At 42.7% G+C, this 19,492-nt stretch overlaps 1 protein-coding gene across 2 annotated transcripts in view; it reads right to left on the bottom strand.

The window, feature by feature from the left end:
- tbce (tubulin folding cofactor E) overlaps positions 1-19,492 on the bottom strand; it is an 86,298-nt gene that overhangs the window by 38,836 nt on the left and 27,970 nt on the right. For both annotated transcript variants that reach the window (XM_038800543.1, XM_038800544.1), the window contains exons 5-12: positions 18,997-19,085; positions 16,744-16,843; positions 10,409-10,511; positions 10,259-10,335; positions 9,206-9,301; positions 8,342-8,406; positions 5,486-5,550; positions 1,167-1,319 (exon numbers count right to left, since the gene is read on the bottom strand). In XM_038800543.1, the coding sequence (XP_038656471.1) occupies positions 1,167-1,319; positions 5,486-5,550; positions 8,342-8,406; positions 9,206-9,301; positions 10,259-10,335; positions 10,409-10,511; positions 16,744-16,843; positions 18,997-19,085 (748 nt within the window). The remainder of the gene's footprint in view (positions 1-1,166; positions 1,320-5,485; positions 5,551-8,341; positions 8,407-9,205; positions 9,302-10,258; positions 10,336-10,408; positions 10,512-16,743; positions 16,844-18,996; positions 19,086-19,492) is intronic.

Genomic DNA, 19,492 nt, shown 5'->3' on the forward strand with positions numbered 1-19,492 from the left:
ACTGCGGTTAAAGGAGCCACAAGATATCGGAACACACATGGCCTCACAAAGTGCACGGTTTGCCCTTTCATAGAAATCTCTACATTCCCTATGAGGCCACTTGGCCCATCGAGTCTGCACTGACCCTCCGAAAGAGCACTCAACCAAGGCCCATTCCACTGCCGTAACCCTGTAATCCTGCACATTGATCACAGCCAATCCACCTCACCTGTAGATCTTTGGACTGTGGGAGGAAACCAGAGCACCCAGAGGAAACTCGTCAGACATGGGGAGAATGTGCAAACTCCACATGGTCACCCAAGGCCAGATCCCTGATGCTCTGAGGCAGCAGAGCTAATCAAGTAGGCTTTTAAAAAGAATTTAGGGCACCCAATTATATATATTTTTTCAATTAAGGGGCAATTTAGCGTGGCTAATCCACCTAACCTGCTCATCTTTGGGTTGTGGGGGTGAAACCCACGCAAACACTGGGAGAATGTCCGGACAGTGACCCGAGGCCGGGATCGAACCCGGGTCCTCGGCGCTGTGAGGCAGCAGTGCTAACCACTGTGCCGCCCATCAAGTTGGGTTTAACAAGTAATGAATACACTGCACTCAGAACACCAATTAATCACATTACACACAGCCTGGAGCTTTCAAATATGAAAATTCCCTTCCAGTACAGACCAACACAAATGACCACAAACAAAAATTCTAAACTAAAATTGCACACAAATAATCCCATTAAACATAGCCTCACCTACATGGTCTAAAGATTAATGATCATGATGAAATTCAATTCCTCCCTCCTGCCATATTGGGACGATTCTTCTTAGCAAATCTAAAATTCTATTCTAAGTCCCGAAGGAATCGACATAAACTGGAACTCTTCTCTTGAAAGCTTTCCTCTTGTGCGGGTCGAGGCATAGTGACCAATAGGGAATTCAGAAGAAAAGTCTTTACCCAGAGAGTGGTGAGAATGTGGAACTCACCACCAACCAGGAGTTGTCGAGGCGAACTGCATGGATTTATTTAAAGAGAATTTAGATAAGCACACGAGGGAGAAAGGATTCAAAGGAAATGTTGGTAAGTGAGGTGGAGAAGGGTGGGAGGAGATTCTTGGAGCTGTGCAAAAAGGTCTGTTTCTGTGCTGTACATTCCATTTAATTCTACGTAAAGACACTTACTTCTGTCCTGTTTAATACATTTAGATGCCCAAGCTTTGCGATAATAAGCTGCCGCACAGTCTTTGCGTTTTTCTCATGCTCCACCATCGCATAGTCACTAAATTTCAACTGCTCCAAGCTTTGTAACTTGTTTAACTCATTCACAGTCGAAAACTTGAGAAACAAAAGATAGAGAGCAATAAATCATTGCCTTTCCCTCTGGCAAAACACTGCAAAATATTTCAGAATATTATCGCCACCTGGGAAAAATAAGAACAAGCTTTCCCTGAGCATGATTGCCAGGATTTATGGTGGAACAGGTTATTAGTGAATTTTACACTGCTATTCTCACAGTTGCTCAAAGAGTACAATGTTCATTTGCTAAGACATTCTCTGGAGCTATAAGATACAACATGTTCCAATTTCAGCATAAAATGCATTGTTATACCATTGAGAATAATAATATAATGGGGAGGATTGGGGATCTTGGGCAGGAAAAAAAGAGTTATCGTAATGGGGAAGAGGACCGGAACAAATTCAGGATCTGGGGTGGTGTGGTGTGAATGAACGTGAGTTGATGTATGGTTCATAACTTTTACGAGAGAAAGGCAGCAGGTACAGAGGGGAGGTCGCATAACATCACAAATGGTTCCATCCCCTTGGGTATTGACCTATCTCACCCTTTTAAAAATTGCCACCGCCACCCCTGCCCCGTAGAAAAACCACTCTCTACCCTCGTGACGGGAGAGTTTGGTACTCGAGAAGAAAAAATACAAATGAAGATATTCAACGAGAGAACAAAAAAGATAATATTGTGTAGCAAGTAATAATGTTGGTCTTTTTTGTGAGAAACTTTGATAGGTTGGTAGTAACGAAACCTGGCAGTCAGAAGCTTTTGAGGAAATGTGGGAGAAATTTCTCTATTCAGAGCATGTTCAACTTATTACCACAAAGAGAGGTTGAGGCAGATAGATAGCATAGGCACAGTTAAGGGGAAGCTGGACAAGTAGAATATGGAGAAAGAAATGGAAAGGTGTGTTGGTAGGGTGAGATGAAATAAGGTGGGAGGAGACTCAGGTGGAGCATAAATACTGGTGTGCACCTATTGGTCACCGCACTGCAAATTATTTTTTTTGTTTCTTTTTTATAAATTTAGAGCATCCAATTCATTTTTTTCAATTAAGGGGCAATTGAGCGGGACCAATCCACCTACCCTGCACATCTTTGGGTTGTGGGGGTAAAACCCACGTAAACACGGGGAGAATGTGCTAACTCCACACGGACAGTGACCCAGAGCCGGGATCGAACCTGGGACCTTGGCACCGTGAGGCATGCTGCAAATTCTATATAATTTTATGAACTCAGTTGGCTGCTTTCAATCGTTTGTTGCGAGTTTTCATTCTCCCCGTGTTTGCGTGGGCCTCACCCCCATAACCCAAAGATGTGCATGATAGGTGGACTAACTGCCCTAAATTGCCACTTAATTGGGAAAAAAAAGTATTAGGTACCCTAAATTTTTTTTTTTTTTTAAAGAGATAGAGTTTAAGTGAACAAAACAGTGTGTTGCCAGGGTGTCACAGAGGAAGTGGATTCTATCAGAATGTTTATATCACTATCAATGGCTCCAGGCAATGCTCAGCGGATGTCTGGAACAGCACTGTGATACCATGTTCAGCACAACATATGATTCTGCTGCTATATTGTACATATATGCTTCCATTTAGGCGTGCACTCTGTAATTGTGCAATGTTCTTGAAATTAATGATGGAGTCAATTCCAGATGAGGCTCTAGTTCATAATGGCTGTTTGTGGGCTGGAACATAGTCACTCTGGCAATGGTATGAATTATGATGCAGATGTTATTACTTGGTGTCTGGGGAGTTTTTATACCACATTTAATACAAGATAAATCATTAGATAACACTAAGCTGGTATGATCTCATTGAATTAAATGGCAAAGCAGACTCAACGGGCCGAATGGCCTACTTCAGCTCCTACATCTTGGGTCTATGTTGTCCGTATAATATTTAAGAAAACCCACTCATTTCTGATTTTTACTTTTATAGTTCCTGATAGCGTGAGGTTAAGTGTGGTCACTTCAATGATCAAGCGGAAAACAAGCCTCTATAAACCGTATTCAAAAACACCAGATATGGAATAAGATTTCTTAAATGTTCTCTTTTAACAATCTGTGCCAAAACAACAACTTGACTAATATCTCTTAAATATCTCACCTTTGTCTGTTCCTTTAAGACACTCCTTAAAATCTACTGCCTGTCTTAAAGTCTCACCCTTCAGCTTGATATGAAATATTGATTTAATACACCCCTATGAAGCTCTGGGATGTTTTACTGTGTTAGAGGTGCTATATAAATGCAAGATGTTGTTGTAGATGTTGCTGTAGGCCTATACCCAACACAAACATATTCGGAACCGACTTTACTGAAATTTATTAAACGTTTATCAATGAAATCATTAAAATTTAGCCTTGTTTTAGCAGGATTGCTAAAAAACAGTCTTCAGGATTTTAATGAGAGTACATTTCATTAAGCCTTACAGCACTGTTAACAATGATCGGTGCTGTACACACACAGCTTGTATAAATTTTCAAGCAGCTAAAAGAACAAGTTGTGATTGAACTGAAAAACAGATAGTGATGCCACCAGGAGTATAGCTGCAGTCTACTGCAGAACCTTCTGGAAGATTTGACTGGCAGGTCTGGGATTAGTCCAGAGTGCCCCACCGAGCAGTATAACGGCAGCCTGGTGCAATCTGTGCGGGCAAGACCAGACTGAACCAAGTGGTGGAGAGAAGGGAGGTGTCAACTTCAGTAAATTAACAGAATAGCTTTAGAGTCTGATTCACTATTCACATCCGCCCCCTCACCACCCCATTAAAGTTGGACGGTACGTGATCGATCATTTCAGTGAGGCAGTAGCAGTGCAAAAATAGCAATGACAGGTATTAAGTACCTCAAGAAAGGTATCATTAAGCCAACGAACAAGATCTCAAAGGAGTAAATCACTTCAAATGACTGAAGCAAGCTGTCAAGAATTCCGATTGATGAGTCTGCAGGGTTACGGAAGCAAGCTGAAAGCTCAATTATCAACTCCACAGATAAAGCACAACAATCTTTCAAGCTTCAATTCGAAGCACTCCAGCTCAACATCAATACATGGGCTACAAGCTGCAATTGTGGAGGCCTGACTGCCTGTATACAGTGAGCCAAGATGCTGTGCTCAAACAGTTGACTGGGTGACTGAAAATAATAAAAGATAGAACTTGTATTTATGCAGTTCCAGTCTCGACCTCAAGATATCCCTCAGCTCTTTACAACCCAACCAAGTATTTAGTAACTGTTGGAATGCAGGAAATTAAGCAGTCAATTTGTGCAGAACAAGCTCCCACAAACAGCTTTGCGGTGATGACCTGGTTGTCTGCATTAGTGATGTTGATCGAGGCACAAAAATTGGCCAGGGAACACCCCAACACTTCTTCAAATTATGGAATCTTTTACATCCACCTTGAGAGTTCTGAAAGACAGCACCTTTGACAGTGCAACACTCAACACTTTTTGACTGAGAGTCAAGAATTTTACCCACTGGGCCATGGCTAGGACAAATGTGGAAAACCTTGTAAGTCCAGTTGGGTTGTCCCAGGAAAGTGAATGGCAGTGAAGAGAAATACACACACCACACACACATAGGCTAGATATACACCCAAGGGGCGGCAGAGTGGTTAGCACTGCTGCCTCACAGCGCCAGGGACCCGAGTTCAATTCCGGCCTTGGTGACTGTGTGGGGTTTGCGCGTTCTCCCCATGTCTGCGTGGGTTTCCTCTGGGTGCTCCAGTTTCCTCCCATAGTTCAGAGATGTGAAGGTTAGGTGGATTGGCCATATTAAATTTCCCCTTAGTGTCCAGGGATGTGCAGGTTATGGGGGTAGGGCAGGGTGGAAGGGGGAGTGGACATGGGTAGAGTGCTCTCTCGAAGGGTTTGTGCAGACTCGATGGGTCGAATGACCTCCTTCTGCACTGTGGGGATTTGAAGATTCAATGATACGTAATCACATGGACTAAGAGGGATATACGCCATAGAATCATTACTGCAGGGAGAAGAGGAAAAGTGGGGAAAGATTTACCAGATGTCACTCGTAATGAAGTTTATGGGGATCGCAAACTATTTTTAACAAAACCTTTCAAATGAACTGCTCAAGAAAACGGACTAGAAACTAAAGCAGAAACAAGGAACAGTAATAACAGCTTTAGTATGAATATGAGAATATTTACTTCCACTCTTCTCATCTTGTTGAATGGAATTAAATTCTTAGATATAGATTTACCTCAGAGATTCGGTTCTTGTCGATTGCTAGGAATTTCAATTTTGGAAACATTGCTGTTTTACCATCTGAAAGAGAACAAAACCAGTTGGAAAATGTTCAGGAAAGGATGTGTTTCACACATGTAACCCAAGAACAACTGGAACTAAATTATGACAAGCTGTACTCTCAATGCAGCTGCAAAGGACTGACCAGCAGTTCACTTGGAAGTGCATGATAAAATAGGACTGAGTCAGCACGGCTTCATCAAGGGGAGGTTATGTCTGACAAATCTGGGCAGCACGGTAGCGCAGTGGGTTAGCCCTGTCGCCTCACGGCGCCAAGGTCACAGGTTCAATCCTGGCTCTGGGTCACTGTCCGTGTGGAGTTTGCACATTCTCCCCGTGTTTGCGTGGGTTTTGCCCCCACAACCCAAAGATGTGCAGGACAGGTGGATTGAACATGCTAAATTGCCCCTTAATTGGAAAATAAAATGAATTGGATACTCTAAATTTATTTTTTAAAAGAAAAAAAAAAATGTCTGACAAGTTCTTTGAGGAAGTAACAAGGAAGTTAGACAAAGGAGAACCAGTGGATGTGATTTATTTGGATTTCCAGATGGCCTTTGACAAGGTGTCGCATAGGAGACTGTTAAACAGTTAAGAGTCCATGGTATTAAGGGTAAGATCCTGGCATGGATAGAGGATTGGCTGACTGGCAGAAGGCAAACAGTGGGGATAAAGGGGTCTTTTTCAGGATGGCAGCCGGTGACTAGTGGTGTGCCTCAAGGGTCGTTGCTGGGACCACAACTTTTTACAATATACATTAATGATCTGGAAGAAGGAACTGAAGGCACTGTTGCTAAGTTTGCCGATGATACAAAGATTTGTAGTGGGACAGGTAGTATTGAGGAAGCAAGGGGGCTGCAGAAGGACTTGGACAGGCTAGGAGAGTGGGCAAAGAAGTGGCAGATGGAATACAATGTGGAAAGGTGTGAGGTTATGAACTTTGGAAGGAGAAACGGAGGCATAGACTATTTTCAGAATGGGAAGATGCTTAGGAAATCAGAAGAACAAAGCGACTTGGGAGTCCTTGTTCACGATTCCCTTAAGGTTAACATGGAGGTTCAGTCGGCAGATAAGAAGGCAAATGCAATGCTGTGGAGGCCAATTCACTGAGTGTCTTTAAGACAGAGATAGATAGGTTCTTGATTAATAAGGGGATCAGGGATTATGGGGAGAAGGCAGGAGAATGGGGATGAGAAAAATATCAGCCATGATTGAATGGCGGAGCAGACTTGAGGGGTCGAGTGGCCTAATTCTGCTCCTATGTCTTATGGTCTGATCCCGTGAAAATCAGCGTTTAGGATGCCCACTTGTCCAAAGATGAGTATCTGCATTATTGCAGATGGCACTCCTGGGATTGAGTGAATTCTCACCATAGAACGGACAGGAACTCCAACATCTGCAAGTCAAAAACTTTCTCCGCGAGGAGATGACAAGGTACCCTCGGGCCCCAAGAGACACAACGTTGGAGGAGATACTGGACGCGAACAGTCTGGGAAAGGGTGACTGCGGAGACATACAAGCTCCCCACTGGAGAGAACAAGGGGAAAATGGGAGGAAGAGCTAGCGACAGACACAGGGTGGGGACTCTGGAGCGAAGCACTGAGTGGGGCCAACACCACCTCCTCCTGCGCAAGGCTAAGCCGAATGCAGCTCAAAGTGGTGCACAGAGCGCACCTGACAAGAACCCGAATGAGCAGGTTCTTCCCGGAGGTGGAGGACATATGTGAACGGTGCCAGAGGGGCCCGGCCAACCACATCCACATGTTCTGGACATGCCCCAGACATGTCGGGTTTTGGACAGCCTTCTTTGAGGCAATGCCTATGGTTGTGGGGGTGAGGGTGGAGCCGTCCCCGAGAGTGGCAGCCTCCGGGTTTCGGACCAGCCAGAGCTACATATGGGGAAGTGGACTGATGCCCTTGCCTTCGCTTTCCTAATTACCTGCCGGAGAATCCTGCTCATCTGGTGATCAGCAGTATCACCCAGAGCTGCAGGCTGGCTGGCAGACTAATCGGAATTTCTCCACCTGGAGATTAACATACATCATCCGAGGGTCGGAAGATTACTTCCACAAAACGTGGGGGCCTGTCACCAACCTGTTCCAAGACCTGTTCAAAGCCGACATCTGATAGAGCCCGCATGGGAGCCAATGGGACCACAGAGAGCAGACAGAAATGAGAGGGAGAGTAACTGGGGTAGAGGCTGCAGGAAACATCCATGGGAGGCCAGAGAGTGACTGACACTGGGACCAGAGGGCCCAACACAAGGCCACATGAAAAATAACCACAAAAAACAGGCAGACAACATGATGGGGAGAGCGGAAAAGGGAGGGGAGGCTAAGGGTGAAGGAGGGCATCTCACAGACAAACACCAAACATCCACCTATGGTGAAATAAAGGGCCTAAGATAAGACCTGGAAACAGCAAAAGAAGGGAAGCGGGGGGGGGGGTTCCGTAAAGGAACGGTATGTAAACTGTAACCGTCTCACTTATCTTTTATGTACAGTGTAAAAATGTTAAACTTTAATAAAAATATATATTTTTTAAAGTTTGCGGATGATGCAAAGATTGGTGGGGTGGTAAATAGTAAGGAGGATATCTGACCAGTAGTCTTGCTCTAAACCATTATGCAGTGCCGCACTGGTGATTACTGAACAGTGTCACGGCCAGACGAGGCTAAGGTATCCAGACTCAGAGGAAAAGCAGAAAGGTTCCAGGAGGGTGTTAGTACGAATTGCAATGGCCACTGGAGGAAGGGAGAGGGGCTAAAAAACCTGAAAACATATATTGTTTATTTTTTCATTAATCCATATACCTGGTTGAATATCATCAAAATGCAATGAAGTTAATCCAGTGTTTGACAATATGAGCTGCTCCAACCTGGAATGGCAAAGGCGACAGAGACTGGTACATTAAATTGTAGCATAAATACAGCTAGTGTGATCATTAAAACACAATTGTCGTAAACCAGGATTGGGTTCCATGGTGCTAGCATTATTCTAATTAATTGTTACAGGTAAGCATCCCCTCCCTCCGAAAATGAATGAAATGGAAACCTATTATGCAAGAGTTGCCACCTTGCCCAGAATGGTGCACTAGTGGTCAGGTAAGCTTCCCCCAGATTCACAGGTGCACTGTGCTTGCACGAGGAAACACTGAGAATAATGCAGAGCGACAGCAAGAGGTTTAAATGTTTACCAATGTAGAATAGTTATTAAAACAGAGATGCCTTGCTACAGAGATCTATTAGGGAACGAAGAATAGAAAACACAATAACGAGCAAAAGAAAGCAACTTGCATTTCTATAGCATCTTTTATGACCTTGGGACATTTAAAAGTAGTTTAAAGTACTCTTAAAGTGTAGTCACTGTTATTATGTAGGAACCGCAGTTAATTTGTACATGGAAATATCTGCGAGCCTTTGAAAGTGCCAATGAAAACTACCGGTGGAAAGCTAAACTGAAGGATGAGATACAATAGAATGTTTATCCCAAAATACACAGGGTTTAGGATTAATATACCAAATAAAGTTAATTCATTTAAAAAACACTCTCATGCATTGCAGGCAAATGAATAAGTGCCTGTACACAGGGCCTTTGCACTGAGAGTAATGGTGAAGTTGGCTTAAAATTGTTATTTGAACTGCAAATTTTAACACATATGAAGGTTATCAGCTAACCTTGGCAAATAGGCAATGTGCACCAATTGATTCTCATCAGCCAGCGGATTGGAGCTGAGATCCAGTAATGTCAGGGACTGTAGAACACAGATAGGCCTAGGAACAAGGTAATGGGGTTGATGAAAAATGGGAAGAGATTAAATACGCAGAGAAAAAAAAATCTTTATTAGTGTCACAAGTAGGCTTACATTAACACTGCAATTAAATTACTGTGAAAATCCCCTAGTCGCCACACTGCGTGCCTGTTGGGGTACAGAGGGAGAATTCAAAATGTCAAATTCACCTAACAAGCACATCTTTTGGAACTTGTGGGAAGAAACCGGAGTATCCGGAGGAAACCCACGCAGACACGGGGAGAACGTGCAGATCCCGCACAGACAATGACCCAAGCTGGGAATCGAACCTGGGTTCCTGGGGCTGTGAAGCAACTGTGCTAACCACTGTACTACCGTGCCACCCGTACAAATAGCAATTGCATATAAAACCAACATTCATTCATAAAACTTTTCTACTGTGGAATTAAATATCACATTTAAAAAAATAAATTTAGAGGACCCAATTCATTTTTTCCAATTAAAGGGCAATTTAGCGAGGCCAATCCACCTACCCTGCACATCTTCTGGAGTGTGGGGCGAAACTCACGCAGACACGGGGAGAATGTGCAAACTCCACACGGACAGAGCCAGGATCGAACCTGGGACCTTGGGACTGTGAGGCAGCAGTGCTAACAACTGCGCCACCATACTGCCCCTAAATATCAAATTTGATGAACGTCCAAAGGTTCAATAGTCAAAATGTTAATATTAGGTACATGGTGATAAGTATACAGAAGAAAATTGTGGACCAAAATCTAGTGCTAGAATATAATTCAAAGCCCAGTCTAAAGTTGCAGATTTGATCAGAGTAGTACAATTTAGTCCAATTCTCTGCACGGGAGTAGCTCCCTTACAATTCATTGGATGGATTGTTTGTCCCGGCCCACAATATCACTGGGAGGTGTTTCAAGGTGTGAATCTTGGTGCATGGTGAAAGTGGGTCAAGAATTCGGTTTACCTTTCTAGCACAGAAATGGCATTAGATGACAGGTGGGCCCTTTCGAGCCCCGGCCACATTGGGGCGCATTCCAAAATCTGTAAAGAGATCAGAGTCAACTCGGTGTTGCATCACATCATTCTGTTCAAGCAAAGACAACACCTGTGTTACCTGGGCCCATGTCAGTCCGTTGTGTTGAATGGCTAATGCCTTCAGGTTGGCAAATGCATCAGACAGAGAGACTGGACTGGAAACGATCGCCAACTTGTTTTGACTGGTAAGAGAGAGAAAATTACACATGAGGAGGTAGGAAAAACAGTTGCCATGGAGACTCTTTTAGGAATCCTAACAGCTCAAGTAAGAATAGATCACTTAGCTGGCAAAAACATTAATCAATCCAGGACGTGCTTGTCAGGTTGCACAGAATGCCAGTTGCATCATCCTCACAAATTAATTCATCTCTTTTACTGAAAGACGTATTCTTTACATCTACAAATGTGCAGGAAGTATTTTGGATATACAATTAGCAAATGGAAGGAATAGTTGAATACACAAGACATAAAGTAAGTACCCTAATTATACCTTTGGTGTATTTTCTACTAATCAGTAATGGGTTGCACTGAATGTGGGATTAGCATCCTTTATTAAGTATTTCCCCTTTCTTTGATTGCAGCCCAATTTTATGTACAAAAGCGGTCACATCCTGGGTGTGGTGGGGATCATGCTTGGAGCTTTGACCTTCAAGGAAATTTCACCTCTGAAACGTTAAGTGATCTCAATCTGCTTCACTACCTTGTTCTAGACAGTCTTACATGGAGTGTAACAACTTAACCGGTCAAAGTTGTCCTCACAACTGTCTTGCCACCTCTCACCGTACCATCATATTCTTCTGAACCTTTCTCCCTTGTGTCTTTATCTTGTTTTCCCATAAATGCATCTATTTAATTCACCTCAACTGCTTTTGCCGGTAGCACTTAGCTTATGTCCCTGGGTTTTGGTCTCGTCCAAAAGTGGAAACATGTTTTCTATGTCGATCCTGTCAATCCCCTTCAGGACCTAAATCATCCTTCAGCCATCTTTCTTCTGGCAAAAATACGCCTAGCTTGTTTCGTTTTTACTGACAGGTAAACAACGATAAACAACAAGAATTGTCAAATGAGAAGTCACTTCTGAACTGTATCATTGTTGAAGGGGATTAGTGAGAGACTGGCAGTGGACACATAGGGGTTGAAAGAAGAACAGAGCAAAAGCAGGGACTCCAACATTCAAAGTCAACCCCCATGTACAAAGGAACAGCCGAGGACTGAGTATAGGTTTTGAAAGACGCAGGGAAGCTTGAATCACTATAGTACCAATTTATCTGACAATTTGAGCTCGCAGGTCACAATAAAAGCATGTAGTACTCCTGGTCACTGAGTTTGCACATTCTCGCCGTGTGTGCGAGGGTCTCACCCCCACAACCCAAAAAGATGTGCAGCATAGGTGGATTGCCCACACTAAATTGCCCTTTGGAAAAAAAAAAAGAATTGGGTACTCTAAATTTAAAAAAAAAACTATTCCTGGTCACTGTGTTGCAGATGTTACCAAGAGAAACGAAGGTGCTTTTCCCTTTGTCAAAAGGCTTTTGGTCTGGGGAGAAAAGTTTCTTAACAGTAAATGTGGCTATAAATTAATTTGAAATCAGTTAAGAATCTGACAGAATACTACAAATAAAACCAGTCTAATTTCTTAAGATGAATGAAAATATGCAACTAATACACTGAGACAACACCTGACCAAATGCTGCAGAGTCTGAGTGTGGAAATTGATCATAAGCATTCCTTGGAGAGTCTCAATTATCTAACCCTAACAATTATAAAGTTTAAAAGCTTGTTATGTTTTTTTTTTATAAATTTAGATTATCCAATTATTTTTTCTATTAAGGGGCACTTTAGCGTGGCCAATCCACCTACTCTGCACATCTTTGGGTTGTGGGGGCGAAACCCACGCAGACATGGGGAGAACGTGCAAACTCCACACGGACAGTGACCCAGAGCCGGGATCGAACCTGGGACCTCAGCGCCGTGAGGCGGTTGTGCTAACCACTAGGCCACCGTGCTGCCCGAAAAGCTTGTTATGTTTTGGGAATGTCTGTTTAAGGTAAAATTAAGTAGTGAAGGGGACATGTGACCGGATCTGAATCCTAAATGGTTTGGTTGCTATGGGGACATTGAAGCCCAGATTAATTTACTGGGAAGGAAGTGCAAGATGTTCATACCTGCTGGGCAATGGTAACACCATCTATAATGACTCTGAGTAAACTGTTAGCCTCCAAATCTCAAGGGAGGTATTTTGAATGTCAAGTTTTGTAAATGGTTAGATTTAAACTGACTGTTTAATTTCAACACAGTAAGAAGTCTTACAACACCAGATCTTATATTCTTATGTTAAAGTCCAACTGGTTTGTTTCGAACCACTAGCTTTCGAAACAAACCTGTTGGACTTTAACCTGGTGTTGTAAGACTTCTTAGTGTGCTCACCCCAGTCCAACGCTGGCATCTCCACATCATAATTTCAACATAGAATGGAGTCGGCAATCTAAACGATAACTAATTAGTATTTCTGATAGGTACAAAATTTCTGATAGGTACAAGGCCCGTGTGATTCATATTGTCATGGAGATGGGCTTTGAGAGGGAAAGAATCCATAGTCAGCCATTGTGGTATTGGGTTAGTTTCCCAAGGTATTATTATTCATAGACAGGTCAGATCGCCAGAACCTGTGTGTGAAAGAGAGAGAGGGGGAGAGCATAGAGATAGACAAATTGTGACAAATGGAGACTTTTAGGAATATTAGCTTCTAAATATTGGGACAATTTAAAGGTTAAAAGCCTCGAGTTATAGTGTGTTTAACTGCAGCGTCCATGGTTTAAAAAAATAATTTTAGGCGCTTCTAGGAACCAGAAGGTGAAATTGACCAATGGAATGCGGTTTGACTGGGGAAGTCCCTGGAGAGTTAATGTGCTTTGTAGTCGGCAGAGATCATTTGTTTTTCCGCTTGGTGAGATGAGGTCATAGCTGGGTGGAGCCAAGGAATTCAGAAAGGCAGTTAGTGTTTTGGAGAAGGTTTTGGGAGAGGAGCTGAATTCTGATCTGCCTGACCCTGAATTCGCAATTCTCTCACAGTGGATAGTTATAATAGAGTAATAATATGTAAAGTAGAGCAGTCTTGTCTGGGGACAAGCATGCAGCTGAAACATGTCAGGTAAACCAGCTTTTTGAAGACAGAAAGCAAGAATCTGAAGGGGTGTAGCCATGGTGCAACAACACCACCACCAGGGCAGCATGGTGGCACAGTGCTTAGCACTGCTATCTCACGGCACCGACGTCCCAGGTTTGATAATGGCCCTGGGTCACTGTCCGTATGGAGATTGCACATACTCCCCGAGTCTGCGTGGGTTTCACTCCCACAACCCAAAGATGTGCAGGGTAGGTGGATTGGCCATGCTAAATTGTCCCTTAATTGGGAAAAATAATTGGGTACTCTAATTTTGTTTAAAAACAACACCAGCACCATGTCAAATCTGTTTTATAATGCAAGTTTCACTCTAGGCCATGCTAATTTTAAGATAGATTGAGAGCTGTATGTTTCTTTTTTCCTTGTTTAATTGGAAATAGAGTGGTATTGTTAAGCTGTTGTTGATGTAATTGTAAGCTGTTCTATTTGGGTGTGGAATTTAATATTGTATTCATAATAAAGTTTTGTTTTAGAAACACCAAAACTATTTCTTCATGCAATCGCTCCTGGAGTGAATCATTCTTTCCACACAGTCTTACAAATAAACTAAAATATTGGGGTTTTGGTCCAGTATCCGAACCATTGTTGGTCTAGGACCATAATACTATTGTTCACCAAGCAGAATGCAGGTGGGAGCTCGTGCTTTGATCAGAGAGACCAAATTTATGAAGATTTAAAAGGGGCTAGAAGATTTCCTTAGCTTTTGCTAGAGGATGGAATCTTGAGGGTAACTTGCACCATGAAAGTCAGTTAAGAAATTAGAAGTCATCCAGCTGGTTTTAGGGAGCTCAGAATAGCTTTGGACTAGTTTCAAGAGGATGACTTAAGGGGCCGAATAAGGTATAACCATGGAGGGGTATTTTGGTAGTTTTTAAATGTGAAATGAAGGGTCTTTTCTGTAATTTAAGTTGCCCACTGAATAGTGTTTGGACAGTGTCACCTTTAGTTTATTTATTACAGTAAAAATCTTGAAAACCGTGAAATCTTGCGTGATTCTTCTAATCATTAACTGGGAATTCAAGTACCTTTTCAAAAGTTATTGATCACTGCAGGGATCATAACAAATTATCAATCAGAACAATCACTGGATTATCTAGTTCAAAGGCAATTGAAATTTTCAAAAATGCTCTATACCATCACATTTATTGATTGCTTGTTAACTTTTCTCTTTCCCATTCATGACTTTAATAATTATTTGATGTAATTCACCTTTATGTATTCTATTACATATCCTTTAATTATCTATTTTAAAATATTACAAATGTACCATTCAATGATCATAGGTACGGGGATTTGACAATAGTTAAGTTGGTAGAATGCAGTAACGCTGCCCAGTAAAACATAGGGGCGCAAAGTGACTCTTTTCTTGAAGTTAGCAACGGTAAATATTGCTCCATTTAATGTAGGGGACAGGTGTCGGCGCAACCACTAGGCAATTGCCTCGAGTGGCAGGATGGCCCGGGGGGGGGGGGGGGGGGGGGGGGGGTGCATAGAGACTACAGCCGTGGTGCAACTGCACCAGGCCAAAGTGTCTGAACTCTGAAACTTGAAAATTGTCAGCAATATGATTTTATTATGAGCATGTGTAAATTAACTGAGTGTCCGTAAGGCTATTTGTTTTTCACGCTATTGGTTGTGGGATGGTTGGCCAGGACACTGGGAAGAATTCCTCTGTGCTCCTTTGAATAGTAGCTGTGCACCTTTTATGCCCACCAGAGAGGGCCGTTTAAATTTTCATTAGAAACACCTCTGACATTCCCTCTGCACTGCACAAGGAGTGTCAGCCTGGATTATAAACTCAGAACTCTGGAGTGGGGATTAACCCCAGTCTTCAGATTATCAAATATACTCAGGTGACGCCTCAAAAATATACACCAAAAAAAAATTCATTTGTACACATAATCATAGAATTGTTTCATAAAATATGTTTCAGGCGGAACAGTGGCGCAGTGGTTAGCACATCTGCCTCACAGCACCGAAGACCTGGGTTCGATCCCAACCTCGGGTCACTGTGTGGAGATTGCACATTCTCACCGAGTCTGCATGCGTCTCACCCCACAACCCAAAGATGTGCAGGGTAGGTGGACTGGCCACGCTAAATTGCCCCTTAATTGGGGGAAAAAATGAATTGGGTACTTAAAATTTATAATATGTTTCAATGGACAAATATGTTTCAAAACATTGATGCTATTTTTATAAAAAACAAATAAAATTTATGACTTCTTGCTGCTGTTAGGTGAGGGAAGAGAATGCCGATATTCCTCTGGGTAGAAGCACCACTGACCACACTAGTCACCCTGAAAAGGTTCCGATATCTTACACAGATTTTTTTTTTCTTATAAATTTAGAGTACGCAATTCGGGGCTGTTTAGCACAGGACTAAATCGCTGGCTTTGAAAGCAAACCAAGCAGGCCAGCAGCACGGTTCGATTCGAGGCAGCAATGCTAACCACTGCCCTTTACACTGATGACTGACAAACAATTGTGCAGCTTTTCATAAAGAACATTCAAATAAAAATAACATAGGAGCAGAAGTAGGCAATTCAGCCTCTTGATGCTGCTCAACATTTAATAAGAGTACAGCTGGTGTGTATCATAGTTTCATTTACCCGCCTGGCCCCATAGCCCTAAATACCTTCTTTGCCTTCCAAACAAAAAAAATAAATCTCGGTACTGTTGATTTAAATTACCCTAACCTGCAACAGCGTTTTAGGAGAGAAAGTAGCAGATTTCCACTAAAAAAATGTAAATGTTGCCACAGCCCTAGAGGCTATTCTCCTCTTTGAGAGAGAGCTGGCTGGTGGTGATTTAACCTGAAGGTCACCACACCTCAGTGAGGGGCAAGGTTGAGAAGGTGGGGCCTTTATGAATAACCTCAGCCTGTAGGGGAATTGAACCTGCTCTGTTGCTCTGCATCACGGACCAGCCATCCAGTCAACTGAGCTAATCGACCCACTATTCTTTGTGCAAGGAAGTGTTACTTGACATCGCTACTAGTTGACCGAGCTGTAATTTTAAACTTATTTCTTCCTTAATGGTCCTTAATGGTCAGCCGTCCAAGTAAACTTAATTGGGAGAATTTCACTTCAAATTGAGTAATTCATCATTTCCTTGCACCCATTGCTTTGTTTTGATTCTAGGTTCCCTGTCCATCAGAAATAAAATCAGGGTGATACCAACAGATTCTGAAAGCAGCACCTGCCCTTCAATACCCTTCACAGATTCCATACCTGAGGTCAAGATGTTCGAGTTTCCTTAATTGTCGAGTAATTTGTGCTACCTTATCCCAGGAAGGAAGCAAGTTCTTGGCCAAATCCAGTTCTATAATATCTGAAAGAAAATGGTGAAGGAATAGATTTGACAAACCTGCCTTATCTGCAATCAAGGTATGATTCCCTCATCCTGCAATAACAGTGCTGATCTGCGAAGCATTATACAATAGTGAGTTGGTCAGTTAACCTCTTTAAGATAGATATGCAGTGTGCTGGAGGGAAATAAAGAAAGGAAATAGTTTTTACTTTTGTAGCACCTTTTACAACCTCAGGACATTCCAAAACACTTCACAGCCAATAAAGTATTTTTTTGAAGTGCAGTCACCAGGTGTGACATGGGCAAACCAAGTAGCTAATCTGCACACCAGCAAGATCCACAATCAGCAATGGACTTTAAAAGACAGCCCGTCTTCACAGCTGCAAGTTATCAAAGCTGGTGGTTTCAGAAGGCTACTGTTCTTTTGCAGTGAGTGGTGGACCAGGCCAGACCAGAAATATCCCAGGCAGCAATAGGCCTGCTGCAGTAGCATTTGAACAAGATCAGGCAGCATATGCATGATGCACTCCAATTGCTCCATCTGCTGGTTAGAGCGGTATATCCCAGAAAACATGCATCTGTATTCTTCCCATCAATCCCAGACTGTCTGTGAGCACCGTGTCAGGAGAGAATTTCCTAATGTAGGGCTTCAATAAGCAGACTGCTGGTTCCACTGACAGCTTGGCAATAAACCATTCAGATCAGTGCCCAGAAAACTGACACATCTTGTGTTTGGGTGCAGTTACTGATGATGGTCTGGGGTGGAACTCTGATCGTTGATTGTTGCATTTAACTACAGGGAATGACATAGGAATAAGTCTCATGTTGGCCAAGTGAGGAACCTTACTTTCCAACTTCTATAGAACCTGTGAGTGTTCAGCCACAAAGAAAACCTGATCTGGAACAAACTGTACCTTCAACTGCCAAGCCCCGAAGCTCTTGAATTCCCTCCCTACTTCACTCCGTCCTCCCTTTCCTCCTTGAAGACATTCCTTAAAATCTACCTCTTGGACCAAGCTCTTGATCAGATGTACTAATATCGTAATATGTACTTCTGTGTCAAATTTTATTTATAATGCTTCTACGAAGTGCCACCTTGGGACATTTTACTATATTAATGGCACTGTATAAATGCAAGTTGTCGTTGTCTTGATGATGGTGATGAACTGAGTTCTTCAAGTCAGCGTAGAATAAAGTTTACGGACCTTCCACAGTGATTTCCATGCCTTCAATGTAAGTGAAGCTCTGGCTCTCCTCCAAAATACAGCTGGCAGCACATCCCATTCAAGTGGATGCAGGCAGCTTCTCCTCCCATCCTTAGTCAACAGGGTTGACTTGAGCCCATGTTCACTGAGGTCTAATGCGGCGATTCTCCAAATTATGGTCCCCATTTAGATTTCATTGCTGCCAACACTTCCCTGTATAACCCCAGGAGGCCACCTAAGAGGAAAGCACATTGACCGATACAAACTGCAGAATCTCAGTTACCTACTGCTGTCATTCCAACCCACTCTCAGACTTCATATATGCTGCATCATGTATGTTGCATATCAGGAGACTAATGTAAAAGGACATACTATAACCAGCACAGCACAGAAACAGGCCATTTAGCACGACAGGTCTATGCTACATACAAACCTCCTCCCAACCTACTTTATCTAACACTTTCAACATAACCTATTCTTTCTCCTTCATGTGTTTATCCAGCTTACCTTTAAATGCATCTATGCTGTTTGTCTCTACCACATGGCAGCTAAATCTTACATTCTCACCACTCGCTGGGTAATGATGTTTCCCCTGAATTCTTAATTGGATTTCTTGATGGCCACCTCATATTTATGGCTCTTGATTTTGGACTTCTGCAAAGTCGTCTTCTCTCCATTTACCCTCTTAAACCCTTTGATAAACTTGAAGACCTCTAACACAGTAAATGTCAAATAGACGAAAAGCCGCATATGTCCAGTCATGATCCTCCAACCATCATTATATGGGCAGACTTAATGCCCAGATGGTCTTCTCCTGTCCACCAATCTTGTATGTCCACAAGGGTTGAGGACTTTATAAGCGGCATAGAAATACATTACAATTCTTTATAAAAGCCGCTTCCTTATTCTAACATATGACAGACCTTGTTCTTTTTAATCAGCGCAGCTAAATTAATATTGTAAGGATACTGGGGCAGACGTTGGAGATCTCGTCCTCCTCATTGGCGTGGCTCACTTGACACCCACTGACAGAAACAATCAACAACGCATCAAACCACCTGTATATCAGACAGACAGATACAGACAGTAGAACGTGGTTAGAACTGCCACCAACTTATAACAAGGGAACTCATGTTCAAAATCTTTGGCGTTCAGTTAAATAACATACAGCATGAGAAACAGTGAGACTCAATTGTATTCCGAAAGCGCAACATAACAAATGAATGATCACATTCCTCATCACCTTGATTTCCCGACATGGACAGAAATGAGTCATGTTCTGTGTGCATGTGATGCGATTATGAAGTCTGACCTCACCTAGGCACATGTATTAGTTATCTCCTCGGATGATTGCAGGAATGGTTCAGCATCCCAACAGTTCCAATTTACTGGCCTGCATTCGGAGCTTGGCTCCAGAGATTTTTTGGTCACATTTTCTGCAACGTGATGAGACACCCCCAGGGCA

The sequence above is a fragment of the Scyliorhinus canicula genome, chromosome 6 (assembly GCF_902713615.1).
Source record: "Scyliorhinus canicula chromosome 6, sScyCan1.1, whole genome shotgun sequence".
Taxonomy (NCBI): Eukaryota; Metazoa; Chordata; class Chondrichthyes; order Carcharhiniformes; family Scyliorhinidae; genus Scyliorhinus; species Scyliorhinus canicula.